Source organism: Sturnira hondurensis, unplaced genomic scaffold, assembly GCF_014824575.4.
Source record: "Sturnira hondurensis isolate 20B ecotype Veracruz unplaced genomic scaffold, ASM1482457v3 Scaffold0019006, whole genome shotgun sequence".
Classification (NCBI taxonomy): Eukaryota; Metazoa; Chordata; class Mammalia; order Chiroptera; family Phyllostomidae; genus Sturnira; species Sturnira hondurensis.
Window position 1 is genome coordinate 13,459,240 of NW_028091637.1, and position 13,851 is coordinate 13,473,090.

General features: G+C 49.7%; 1 protein-coding gene across 2 annotated transcripts in view; it reads left to right on the top strand.

The window, feature by feature from the left end:
- Window positions 1-13,851, top strand: part of ITGA9 (integrin subunit alpha 9) — a 309,655-nt gene that overhangs the window by 260,574 nt on the left and 35,230 nt on the right. For both annotated transcript variants that reach the window (XM_037070767.1, XM_037070768.1), the window contains exon 23: window positions 1,994-2,101. In XM_037070767.1, coding sequence (XP_036926662.1) covers window positions 1,994-2,101 — 108 coding nt within the window. The remainder of the gene's footprint in view (window positions 1-1,993; window positions 2,102-13,851) is intronic.

Here is a 13,851-nt window from a genome sequence, read left to right on the forward strand (position 1 = left end):
CATCTGTCTGGCCCTGGTGGTGAACTAATGCAAATCAGAATCCCTTTCTTCTTTCCTTCCCCGACTCAGGCTTTAATTGGGATTTCCCAGACACGCCAGTCGGTTTCCTCTCAGTTCTGGGCTCTCACATTTCACTTCAAATTACTTACTTGGATTGCGGTTGGCTATTCCTTCCTGTTCTTGTGACTTAGGGTGGTTGTTCTTGGTGAATGTCATTCCTTTTGAATCAACAGTTGGCAGTGGCAGCTCATCTGTTCTAGCCTCTTTTGGGGGGGGTCTATTCTTTCAAGCAGAACCTACCATTACAAAAAAAAATGAAGACACAGTTTTTTTAGGGAAGAGCTGGCTAGAACCAGACCCTGACGCTTTCTGTCATGTGTGAAGACCTGCTCAGACTTCCAGCCTGTCTCCTGCCTGTACCCTTCTGACCTGAACCGCCGAGATGCCCCGAGTCCCTGAATTCTCTCTCTAGTCCCCAGGCTTCAGAGTAGCATCTCCCTCCTTCCTCTCTCTTGCTCCTAACCCACCTTTTAATAAATAAATACTGTCTTTATTGAGGTGCCATTTCCATACCTTAATGTTCACCCACTGAAAGTGCAGTTCACTGATTTTAGCACATTTGCAGAACTGACCTGAGCAACGATCACCACCCCAAAAGGAGCTCCGTATCCCTAAGCAGTCCCTGTAACTAATTACCGCCAACTTAGTGGCTCAATGCCAGCCCCATCCCTAACGACACAAATGTATTACCTTACGTCACTGCACCACAGGGATCCAAAATGGGTCTCCCCAGCCAAAATCGCAGTGTCAGCGGGGCTGGAGCCCCTGTTGGGGAATTGGTCTTCTCACCCTTTGCAGCTTCTCCCCGCTTTGGCTCAGTGTCCCCTTGGACCTCAAAACCAGCAATGGCTGGCAGAGTCTCTCTCACATCTCCCGGATTCTGACTCTGTTTTGCTCTTCTCTATAGGAGGACCCTTGTGATCACATTTCCCTCACCTGGATAATCCTAGATAATCTCTTTATTTTTAAGGTCAGCTGATTAGCAACCTTAATTGCCCTTTGCCATGTGACATAACATGTTTACAGGTTTCACAATGGAGGACACAGATGTCTTAGGGGGACACTCTTCTGTCCAGCACACTCCCCATCTTCTGTACACCCCAGCCCTCGGCAACCGCTCACCTGCTGTCTGCCTCTGCACGTCTACCCGTCTTTTTTCTTCTCCTTCCTGTTCCATTTTTAGCTTGAGTTTCATCCTCAGCCTTTGCTCGGTCCCTTTTCGCTTACCGGTCTCTTGGCGGCTGCCATGTTTTCTCTCGTTTCTCAGGAGATGATGGGCTGCTGGAGACAGAAAACGGGGAGGCCTGTGAGGGGCAGGGGTGCGAGGGCCAGAGTTGGAAGGACCAAATGCTGGCACAGGAAAGAGATGCACAGATGACATTGAACAAAATAAGCCAGGGATCACCTCCACGTTTTGGAGAAACCCAGTCAGGGGGATAGTGCACTGAAAACAGCCCTTTCTGTAAACCAGACTTTGGTTTGGGAACAACCTGCTGTGTCTCTGAGGGTCTCAGCTACCTCAAACTGTACAATGAAAGGAGTCTGACCAGGTCAGTGGCTCTCGAACTGTGGTTCCTGGGAGCTTCTTAGAAATGCAAATCCTTCAGCCACCCCCCCATGCCCCGCCCACCGCCCCGTCTATGCTTTAACATGCCCTTCTGGTTATTCTGCCTTATGCTAAAATTTGGGAACCACTGGACTCGATTATGTCTAAATTCCCACAAGTGGACAAGTGAATTTCTAGGTATATACAAAGAAATAATTTTAGCAGGAAGAAGACAAGAACATTGGAATCTCCCATCATTTGATATTTCACTTAAAGCCCTAGACGCTCTGTGCGTCGCTTCCAAGAACTTCAGTGGATACATTGCATAACGTGAAAGGAAGGTCCATATTTCTGTTAAAACTTGCTGTGTGTGTCCCCCACCCACAGGTCTATAACACGGGGCCCAGCACCCTTCCCGGGTCATCCGTCAGCATCTCCTTCCCCAACCGCCTGTCACCTGGAGGTGCAGAGATGTTTCACATCCAGGAGATGGTGGTGAGTTCTCTTTTGTTTCTCTGTTGCTTTCGGGCATGAGCCAGCTCATTCACATTTTGTACTCTCCCCGAGAGCCCGGAAAGTTAACCGGTTTTAATCTTAGGAAACATCTGCAGAAGCCCAGGAGACCTGCAACACCCGAAGTTCTACATTGAGACAGTTTGATTAATGCCATTAAGAAGAGCTCTCTGGGGAAAGGTGAGGGTTGGCTATGAACCTGACTTCTGGGATGGACTTGACTGAGTCTGGAAAGCCCCAGCCACTGTCTGCAGTCTGGTGCATGTCTGAGTGCACTGCTCTGAAGGAAAGGGCTGTAGCTTCATCCAGACTCTCAAAGGGCCACTGATGCCTAGAGGGGGAAGCATTGGTTCATAAAACATAACCATGGTTGAAACTCAAGGTCATACAAAATATGCAGTTCCACCCAATCCTAAGTCAGCTGTAGACGGTTTTGTCTCAACAAAAGCTTGATAACTAGTATGTGGTCACTCCCACCATCCTCCTTGACATCACGGTCCCTTGGTTTCTCCTTTCTCATGGGCTTTTCCCATCTCCCCAACTGCTGCAGGGCCCAGGGTCTCCTTTTTTCCTCACTCAAGTCTCAGAGAGCTCCCCCAGACCCATGGCTTTATATCCAGTCTGTGCTGAATTCAGCAGATAAGTCACACTCACCACGTGCCAAGTGTTGGCTTATTGTGGGGAACAAAACAGACAATATCATCATAATTTCCAGGCCTCATGTATATTCAAGTAGAGAGAGACAAATAATATAGAAATATGTAAAACATATAGTCTTAATGCATGATGGTAAATGGGAGGGGGAAATAAAGGAGGCAAGGGCTCGGGTGTGGGAAAGCTGTAGTTTTAAGTTTTCAGGCAGGTCCCACTGAGACCTTCACTGGGTGTGGGGTAGAGGCAGAGCTGTCTCAAGAGTTCATAAGGGGATCTTTGTGTATGAAGGCCTTGCCAAGTCCGTGTTTCCTGAGAACTTCCTCTCCTCGATTTTAGCCCGACATGGTTTGTGTCCTCGGCAATGCCACCTCCATGCTGCCCACACGTAGGGCCCCGTGTGGACATCCAGGAGTCTAGGGGTGTGTCCTCATCAAGGCTCACTCCGGGGAGCTCTCTGCTTCCAAGTGAATCGCTGACTTCACAGGCAACAGCCCTGGACAGTAACACTGATGTTTAAAAGAGCTGGTGGGTTGTGAGGCCCATTTTGCACGAGAAGCATCCTGGGTTTTCATACTTGGTTGTGCACGGAGGGTAATTCAACAAGAAGTCTCCCCTGCAGCCGGCTTGCTGGAAGCCGAGGTTCGACGCGCACACGAGTCCGGCTGGCACTGTAAAGCAGCCCCATGAATAACCCAAAGCAAAACTGAACAACTCACTTCCTTCCCCGCGACGCCTGCTGCTCTCCCTGCTGGTGAGCGTGTGCTCCTTTTCCCTCCTCCTCGACCCCCTGTTTTTCCCCTCGAAATTCAGGACNTGCACGGAGGGTAATTCAACAAGAAGTCTCCCCTGCAGCCGGCTTGCTGGAAGCCGAGGTCTGACGCGCACACGAGTCTGGCTGGCACTGTAAAGCAGCCCCATGAATAACCCAAAGCAAAACTGAACAACTCACTTCCTTCCCCGCGACGCCTGCTGCTCTCCCTGCTGGTGAGCGTGTGCTCCTTTTCCCTCCTCCTCGACCCCCTGTTTTTCCCCTCGAAATTCAGGACTCACCCTCTATGAACTCAGCACTCATCCTGGGTGGGAGGTTCCTGGCGACGAGAAGTCGAGGCTCCGAAACCATCCCCAGGATGCAAAGTCCTTGGGTGATGAGCGTGCTTTTCCTTGACATCCTGTCACTGAATGACGTCATGTAAAGTAGACTGTTAATAATACAGTTATTAGATGTATTACAGGGGCTTCGGTTCGATGATGCGGGGCTAAGAGAAGAAAGGAGGAAAGGAAGCCCCTGTCCAGTGGGACGTGGACCTTCCAGGCCTGGGGCGGGTTTGGGGATCATGTGACCTAACCCTCCGCTTTCTCGCGGAGAGCAGTCAGGCCGTCTCCCACTACGACAGAACCGTGTTGCCAGTGAGCGCTTACAGTTGAGCCAGTGTGGTACCACTGGGAGTCCATTTTTCATGACTATTCTCAATTCTTAGTGCTCTAATTTTTATTTATTAATTTGAGAGAGAGAGAGAGAAACATTGCTTTGTCGTTCCACTTATTGATGGTTTCTTCTCTGTGATCCTGACAGGGGATTGAATCCACCACTTCGGGGTTTAGGGATGACACTCAAACCAGTTGAGCTAGCTGGCCAGGGCCCACTCTGACCTTTTCTGAGCTGAAATGGAGACCAGTTGTCTAGCTCCCTCTGTGGAGAAGTTGAGCTATTACTTGGTCATTTTTTCCCCCCAAATTACCACAAAAGACCACAATTGTTTAATTCTCTGTTTCCCATCCTACCACTCTCTTTGCTCTCTCCATATTGTTCAAATAAATAAAAATTCAAAACTGAGCACCAGATGCTTAGGCCTCTCTACCCCACCTTTCCTCACAAGCTGTCATTACTCAGGGAGGACCCGGTTTACCATTTGAGAACTTGCTGACTTCCACTCCTAATTATTTCTCTGTGTAACTCTCAGAGACACCCTGAGGTTCTCTTTAAAAAAAAAAAAATCAACCAGGAGATCTTAATGACCAAAACCACAAGGTCCAAAACTGCATGACCTCCCACCCACCTTTCAGGCTGGTGTCCTCTGTCTCCAGTCCCATTCCCGACCTTGTCTTCCAGCCGCTGTGGACCGTGAAGGCCGCTGCGCCACCCACAAGCACCTCCCTGGGCTTCCTGCCCTAATGGCTTCTCTCTCCCCTCTGGCTGTGGGAAGCCCACTCATTCCTCAGGTCCCGGCTCACATGTCCTCTGCTGAGAACACTCTTCCCCAAGATGTTTGAAGGGCTGGCCCCTTCTCACAACGCAGGCCCGAGCCCAGAGCTCACCTTTGGAGGCAGGTCTTCCCTGAGCACATTAGCTCAAGTCGCAAACCCCCGTCAACTCTTTGTCCCATTTCCCTGTGTGTTACTCTCTTCATGTCACTAGCCACTACCTGCAATTGCTGTTTTTCCTCTACTGTTGTCTTCCACAAGATTCAAAACACCGTGGCAACCAAGGTCATAGCTGCCTTGTTTTCTGTGTTTCCCCTGAATTTGGTGCCTGGACCACAGGATGTGCTCATTTAAATGAAGGGGCTGGCCACTCCCACTTGGGTGGTATCACCATCACAAATGCATACTTTCTGCCTTAGGACAGGTGCGAGTCCTTAGACATCTGTGCACACTTCGACACAGCCAGTGAGCACCCGTATGTTCTAGGAGCTCACGTAACTGGCACTGAAGTGGAGATGTTTTGACAACTTCCCTTAACCCACAGCAGAGGTTGCCTTAACTTTAATGTAGGAGTAAGAAAGAAGGTAAAGCTGAAATAAGGGACTGAGTCACCTGTCAGAAAGAAAGGCCTCCAAGAGCAAATTTAAACTTCAAACATTTTGGTCAGCAATCATGAAAATCTCTCTCTCCCTCTCTTTCTCTCCCTCTTTCCATCTTTCCCCTTTTGCTCCTCCCCCACCTTCCTTCCTCCCTCCCCCCCACCCCCACACATCTGCTGATCTCAGCAATAGATTCAAACCATTTTTTTTTCTTTCTGCACATGTCTGAGTGTGAGCCGAATAGTCAAGTTCCTGAAATGGGTCAGGATTAGGTTGGCTTCCATTTTTTTTTTTTTTTTGACTTTCTCAACGGAAGCCAAACGCTGAAAAAGAGGGGAGGGAGGTGGCTGACAGAATTCTGGAGAGAGAGTTACGTTCCTGGGCTCTTGGGTCAATTTGAGTTCTGGCTAGCGGGAGAAAGTGTGTGTTCCGGGGGGTTGGAAAGAGCTTCCGCCCGGGCTGTGTGTGTGCACAGTGTGGGCCAGAGGCTGCCCTTTAACCCGTGTGGACAGAGCCAATGAATCCAGTGCTGACGGAGGGCGCCAGCCTTATCAAGGAGCCCAGGGGCCGCCCTCCGGCGGCGGCGACATCTGGAAGCATTACCGCTTCCTCCTGGGGTGTGGCCCGGTTGGAATGCCCATGCTTAAGTGCCTGGTGTGTTCCGGCCTTAAAAGGTGGTGATCACGCGGTTCGCTTTCCTTCATTCCTTTTTGTTGTTGTTCCTTAAAAGCAACACGGCACAGAGCCCTGTCATTGCAGGGGTGAGGGGTTGTTACCGAAGTCGATACCAGGAAACCTCACGGAGGAGAAACAGAGCTCATCGGTCAGGACGGAGAAACACATGGTTCTAATTTAACCTGCCGAGGACTAATTGTGTGTGCTTCAGAAGCACAAAAACAGGAAACCTCCCTCTGACAGACACACCAAGCTTCTTCCAAAAGGAACTTGGGAGCATGGTTAGACACGGAGCAGCGATCCTCTCCCCCGCTGTCCGCAAGCCAGCCCCACTCCCTGCTCCTCAGTCATCTCAGTTTACAGCCTAAAGCGTATTTCAGGCCTCCCATGACGTTTTGACACTTCAGACTTCATAAATGGCCTCTGCGTTCCTCTCTCCGCTGCTCTGATGGATGTACGCTCGGAAGGCGCCGTGCGAGGTTAGACAGATGAGTGCCCACGAAACAAGCCGTCGAGCAGGGCTGTTTACTTTTTGATAAAGGGATCGTCATACAGTACATGCAGAGATAAACTGGTGGGTTGGTGGGTGCGCTGCTCTGTCCTTTACCCTCAGGTGCCTCCAAGAGCTGGAACCAGAATTTAAAGAAACCAATACAATTCCAAGGACTGTGTCGGGTCCCACGGGAGGCGGGGGCTGGCTACTGACTCACTTATTATCCAAATCGACAGACAGGTCTGCTTCCAAATGCCTCATTATCTGTGGAAGGCCAGCGTTTTGGCATGCCTGTCAAGTGCTCAGATAACATATGTATGTCTCACTTTTTCGCTCAAGAGAATCTGACCGCATCTGGAAATTCTTTTGTGTCACTGCTTCTCTGAAACTACATCGCATCTGTATTACTTTAACTCATTAAAAGGCCGTCCCGGGCCTGTGAAGTGGGCCTCCTGTGGGAGGCGTGTCTTTCTCTGGGCGCGTGGGAATGAGTTCTGTGGTACCGGCAGCCTGGTGGTACGGCCCCGCGCTGGGGTTTGCAGGGTGTCGGCCTGTCACATCCAGAGGAAAAGGGTGTGGGCAGAGGGGAGGCAGCCACACCCTTGGAGGTGCCAAGCCACCCTTTGTCTTAGCCAAACCCTAGAGCTGGTGGGGGTGGGAGGGATCATTACAGTCATTAGCTTTTATCCCAAGCAGTGAGATTTTTTTTTTTCAGTGAAACAATGACAGACACACAGAGGTCAGAGGTCAGAACTGTACCATGCACTGTGCTCTCCCACTGCTCTGGAATGTGATGGTTTTGAGGTTTGGTCCCCTGATTTTCTGTTTCAGCTTTGGTCTCAGTAACACCCTGTCCATCCGTGTCTAGGACAACTTTTCACAGTGGGGCTAGCTGTGAGGGGCGAGGAAAGCCAGTATTTTATTTAGAAGATAATTTGCAACTGGAAAGAGAGAAAGCATCTCAAGTGCTGATCTTTTCCGGCTTTTGAAAGCTACTGTCTTTCCCTTTCTGGAAATTAAATGACACGAGGTTATTTGTGAACTTTGTGCCCCTCCTGCTCTAGCCCTAACTCTGAAGATTCGGCAGCGGGTGGTACGGTCGGCTGTTACCCGCTCTCGTTCACCCTCCTCAGTTCAGAAGGGGGCATGGCTCTGCATTTGAGGATCAAGGCCCGGAGGGACTGTCCACACCTCGAGCCTCATATTAACTGGCCTTGGAGTATTTTGTTCATTCGAGTGTTTTTTTCTTTTTGTCTGTTTGTGGGAACACTTTTGAGTCTCTAGCTACACACAGAGGTAAATATCAGAAAATCAGAACTTCCTTGAACTCATAAACAAGGGGGCCCTTTTCATAAAGTAAAAGAACCCATAACTCTTCAGAAGGGTCCCCCAAAGGATGCCTTTGAGAGCTGCTTCCTTAAAATGAGAGGATGCACACACACACAAAGAATGCTTTCAACCTGGTGAACAGAATACATTAGCAACATAAAGCTAAGCATAGTTATTATGAGGAACTACCCAAACTGTTATCACTGTTTCTCTGCCTTTAATTAAAATACGTCACTGATATTGAAAAATTAGAGTATGTGAATAACCCCTTCCAAGTTATTCTTGGTCATTTTCAAGGCTTGAAATGAATGGCGATGACATGAAAATGTTTATCTTAGGATTTGTGATGACAGTGTTGTCATCTTTCAGTGCTCTTTGTATTGACCGTCCTTCAGTGGTCAATACAAAGAAACGTTCAATAGTAAATCACAGCATGTGATTTAACATAAGGCACAATATAAAAGGCCCTGTAGTACTTTATCACAGTTTACATTTTGTTGAATGGAAAATATGTAGTTCTTATTTCTCTAGTAGAAAACATCTTAGGTTGGCCTGATTAGCCAATTGGTATCCTTTCTCGATCATTTTATGAGTACTGCTTTTGCTTCAAACATTGGAATCCTGAAATTAATATCACCAAAGCCACTGTGGTCAATGTTCAGCCTCCCATAGCAGAGAGGGAACTTATTTCTTCTGAAGCCTTGGTCCCAAGAGTGGGCAATAGATAATTAAATTAGCATCATAGGCATTCAAAACATTCTTTGGGTTTTCCAAGTCAAGGGGCATGAGAATTCAGAGGAACAGGTGGGGAGTCCGGGGATGGGTCGTGTTTACCCAGTTGCCGTCAGCTGTGACTGGTGTAACACCACAGGGAAAGTGGCCCAAGGATGCAGTAGAGAACAGAGAGTCAACGGTTAACAGAGAAATGTCAGTTAACAGGAAACACATGTTACTCAGAAATGACCCTCTGACCCCTTTAATCCAAGTCAATTTGAAGTTTTTAGATGGAACTTCTCCCAAGACCTGCACTGGAGGGTACGGCTCCAGGCCTGGCGCGTGGAAAGCACTGTGATTATTGAGCTGGTTCCCCCACTAATTTAATGTTTTATTTCTCTCTTATTTATGTCCTGCATTCAAGGCAGGACACTTTGGTGACTTCTCCCATCCCCAGAACCCAACCAGCCAGAGTACCGTCAAGGAATGGGGCCAGTGCTGGTAGAAAGAGGACATATATGTGCCTTAGCTTCTTTCAAATATACCAACAATAGCATATACCCCAGGTGAAAGGGGGTTCCTACATTCAGGTCACAGTCACCACCTTCTGGGTGACTACTGGCTCCGTGTCCAGGCCCACCTCTCCCGCCTCCCTGGCCACCCCTACCCAACATTCATCCGATGCTTGCGCCACGTGGAACTGCGAGGCTCTGTAGACGCTAGCCTAGCGTTTGTACCTCCGTGTATTTGTGTGCACCATCCCTCTCTGCCTGGGACTACCCTCCCCCTTCTCTCTTGACTCTGGAAGTTCCTTAATCCTCCGAGATCCACCTGAAGTGCTGCCTCCCAGCCGGGAATGCAGATCGTGACGGGGCTGACTTGCTGGCCGAGGGAGCAATTTGTAGACAAGATTTATAACCACAATAGGAGTCCTGCTCTGAGGTCTGTGAAGGGATAAACAAGAAGAGGGTGGTCCAGGCATGTGCGGAGCAGAGGCTGTGCAGCAGGGAGGTGGGACAGGACAGGGAGCGTCCCAGTGGGGATTCTGAAGATGACGCTCGTACCCAGAGTCAAAGCTTGTAGGTACAAGACAAGTTACTTAATCTCTCTGGACCTTAGTTCTCTCATCTCTGAATTGGGGGTGAAAATTCAGTAGACCACACATTCCAGTTTGCCCGGCACATCGACGATATATGTCTCTGTCACGCTGTTCCATCTGGTTGACTCCCCGACTTCACTCCCCCAAATGTCCAGTTTGGACAATAAATTATATAGTCACCCTACTGCAAGCCATACCCTCTGCACATGGGTGTTTTACTGATTCAGTGTGTGCCATAGCACTTAATGCTAGCTAATATTATTAGCATTTATATTCGAACATAGCACCGAATGCTAGCTAATATTATTCCATTTATATTCGAACTTAGTATAGAGATGGGAGATGGGAGCCTTAAACAATGAAAATTTGTTTCCAGAATGATGTGCTTGGGACAGGAGACTTAAACTGAAGGACTTTCACGTCCCTCCAGTCTTCAGGCTCAGGGACAGAGATTGTGTTGCGACTGCTCCGTTCTGGGACCCTGGGGAAGACCCGTGTCCTCTGTCTCACTCTAGGTCAGCAAACAACTCTCAGTACCTTAGGCAGGCTCCTCCCCCGAGGCTCCCACATGGAAATACCCAGTTTCCTCTGCCAGCGGTGCCCAACCCGTGGCCCTCGGGCCACATGCGGCCCAGCATGACTCTGAATGCCCAACACAAAATCATAAATGTACTTAAAACATTATGAGATTTTTTTTTGTGATTATATATTTCAGTGTATTTAATGTGTGGCCCAGAGATGCCAGAAACACCCTTCTAGATGTCCCTTCAAGTGGTCACAGTGAGAATGAAGCATAGATTCTCCTTTTGGTGCCACACCCACGGATAGGCCCTGATTCATTCTTCAAACCCAGTATTCATGCAGCGAGGTTCTGCCAGATCACCTAGAGTGGACGCTTCGTTCTTAGACAGGCCCGGGCCCTCGGAAGTTTCTCACCATAAAGTCTCCCCTGACCGGGGCTGACTTGGAACGTGCCATCAAGCAGTGTCCACATTCTCCCGGGGCTCCCGACAGTTTCCCGAGTCACCGTTATCTCTTGGTTTCAACTTGCACGATGTTTCCTTTGGGGTTGGGACACGGGGAGAAGGGAGGAAACTGAATGCAGCAGAAAACCCTCAATAGCCGCCCTCACCAAACTCAGCCTTGACACTGCATCCTGCAGCCTCCTGTCCTTTTCTATATGTTCGGTGAAGTCCTTCTGTTCACATTCCAGTAGACATGGACTTCTGCCAACCCCCAGAGATTATGGAGGATAAGCAGCCATGTCGTGAGAAGTGCTCGGTCTCACACAGGCTGGAAACTAGATGGGAAGTGAGTGGGTAGAGATGAGCAAGGGGCAATGGCCACCAAGTCCCCGGCCAACCAAGAAAGCGAAGCTGCCAGACATGAGCGCTGTGATGCTCGGGTTGTCTGCAGTACCAGAAGAAAGCGTGACTCCCCCTTGATTTTGAGCAAAGAGGGTGGTTAGAACCACGTTGTACATTGGGTGGGGGTGGTCAGTAATTGCCTAGCTATTTAATGTGAGATTGGGTAACCCCATGGTCTAGTTAGCATGTACAAATAGTCCTCAGAGGGTGGAATTAGCAACTGAGGCCTACCCCGGTGACCACACAGGCCACCCTCCCCATTTTACACATGAGGAACCTGAGGCCCAGGGATGTGAACTGGGAGAGCTGTTAGGAGGGAGAGTTAGGGCTGAGTCCCAGGGTCATCAAGGCCATCTGCGCCACAGGTTTCTTTCGCTGGTGTCACATGACCTTGGACAAGTCAGAGAATTTGGGGCCTCTGGTTCCTTGTCTGACAGCCAAGGCCATGGGACCACATGATCTCGGAGCCTCCTGGCCAGCAGGCACTTTTATCTCCCACGGTCTGAGCAAGATTGTTTTTTTCTGCCACAGCAGCAGAACAGGCTCACGATGGAGCACTCAGATTCCTAGGCTTCTAGGCTACTGGTTCCTTCCTTTTGACCAAGGTCAAGGTCAAAAGCCATTCCTTCCTTTTGACAGGAAGCCATTCTAAAAGGAAGGAATGGCTTCCCTCCCAAAAGGAAGGAATGGCTTCCCTCCACCCCTTCCACTTTGTGACTTCCGCCCCAGCCCCATCCTCATTCTCCACATCTGAGAGGCAAAAAAGTGGTGACAAGCAGGTCTCTGGAGCAAGATGGCTTGCCTTCCAATCCCGCTCTGCCACCTGCCATTGGGGGACCTCTGGTAGTCATCTGGCCTCCCCTTGCCTCTCACTTTCTCCGTCTGTTAAATGGGGGTTGTGATGGCCCTCACCTCACGGGACTGAGGACTGGCTGAGCTCATTTGTGTGAAGCACTCAGAGCCGGGCACACAGTGAGGGTGCACAAGTGCTGGGCATCACTGAGCCTGTCCCATCCATGTCTGTCTAACCCACCTGGGAAAATGCTCCCCTCTGACGGCCCTGGCCATGACTGTGGTGCTCAGTTTTAGCTGAGAGAGCGTCTGCAACAGGATTAGCTGGTCTGAATCACACCCAAGCAGCCCTCCATCTCCCTTTGAAAGAGGACCACCCTGAGCCTCTAGGAAAGAACGTCGCCTTCCCGATTGAAGTGATTCCCATGTAACCACAACTGGGAGCACAACTGGCTGAGATTTTCATTCGCCACAAACGGCCTCCACTTCCTTTCTCCAGACTCCACGAGGGCTGATCAAATGTCACATTGATCACATCATGTCACCGTCATCACTGTTCACAGGCCACCCTAGGACTCCCGGGCGTCTGGGGATTGGCAAGAGGAGGGTAAATGAAGTTCTGAGCCAGATCTCTGCCGTGCTGTCTTGGGGCGAGGCTTCGGTTTCTCAGCACCCTGCCCTGCCCTCTGTGCTGGGGTCCTGTGGGGTGACGGCACCAGGCCTCATCCCCGAAGCCTGTTAGTGAAGCTGGCTGATGCGGGGCTCTGCTTCCACACTTTCTGTCCTGGCCTAGAAACCCAAAGTGCCAGTTTGCAGAGCCAGGAGGAACTCAGCACTCATCCCTGACTTTGATCAGGATGGATGCATCCCGCAAAGCTCAGAGGTTGTTCCGAAACTCAGACCAAATGTGTTCGGGTGGCCAGGCCTGATCATCTCGGCAGAGAACTGGGCACCGCAGGGCTGCAGAAGGACCATTTTGCAGTGGCCTGTCTGCGAATGTCCACTCCCAAAGACCAGTGGGAACGTGGAGACCCATCTGCTTCAGAGTGAGAGGTGATGAAACTAAGAACGTGAGCACACGTTCAAATTCTCAAATGCTCCAGCGGCAAACTGTTCTCCATCTGCAGTGTGCTGTCTGTGTCTGAACAGAGACCCACCCCAAATAGCCCGACCCCTGCCTCCCTAACGAGGTTTGCTTCATAAACTCGTTCGGCCAACTTAACAGAAATCCAAACTGTGGTTGCCTTTGAGAGGGGAGATGGGAATTGACTTTGGGGAGGGGCTAGAGGGAACTTTTTGGAGGGATGGACATGTCCTGCACCTTCATCGTGGTGGTGGTTATGCGGCGATTTCATTTGTCAAAATTCATCAAACTGACTCTTAAGGGCTGTGCCCTTTAGTGAATGTAAATTTTACCTTGATAAAAAGTTGTAATAGTGAATTAAGCAATATCTACTTATATTTAACCTAATCAGGTAGTTGCACACAGCCATCACCCCTTCTCTGTGTGCTTTCACTTTCCACGGCTTCAGTTACCCATGGTCAACCGCGGTCCGAAACTACTAAGTGTAAAACTTCAGGAATAAACAGCTCATACGTTTGAAATCACACACTGTTCTGCATAGCGTGATGAGATCTTGAGCCATGCAGCTCCCTCCCACCTGGGACATGTGTCTTCCCTTTGTCCAGCGTGTCCCCACGGTATGTCACCTGCCTGTTAGTCACTATCAGTCATCTGTCCTGATATTGCAGTGCCTGTGCGCAAGTCGGCCTCCTCTAATAGTCACCCCAAAGCATAAGAGTGGTTC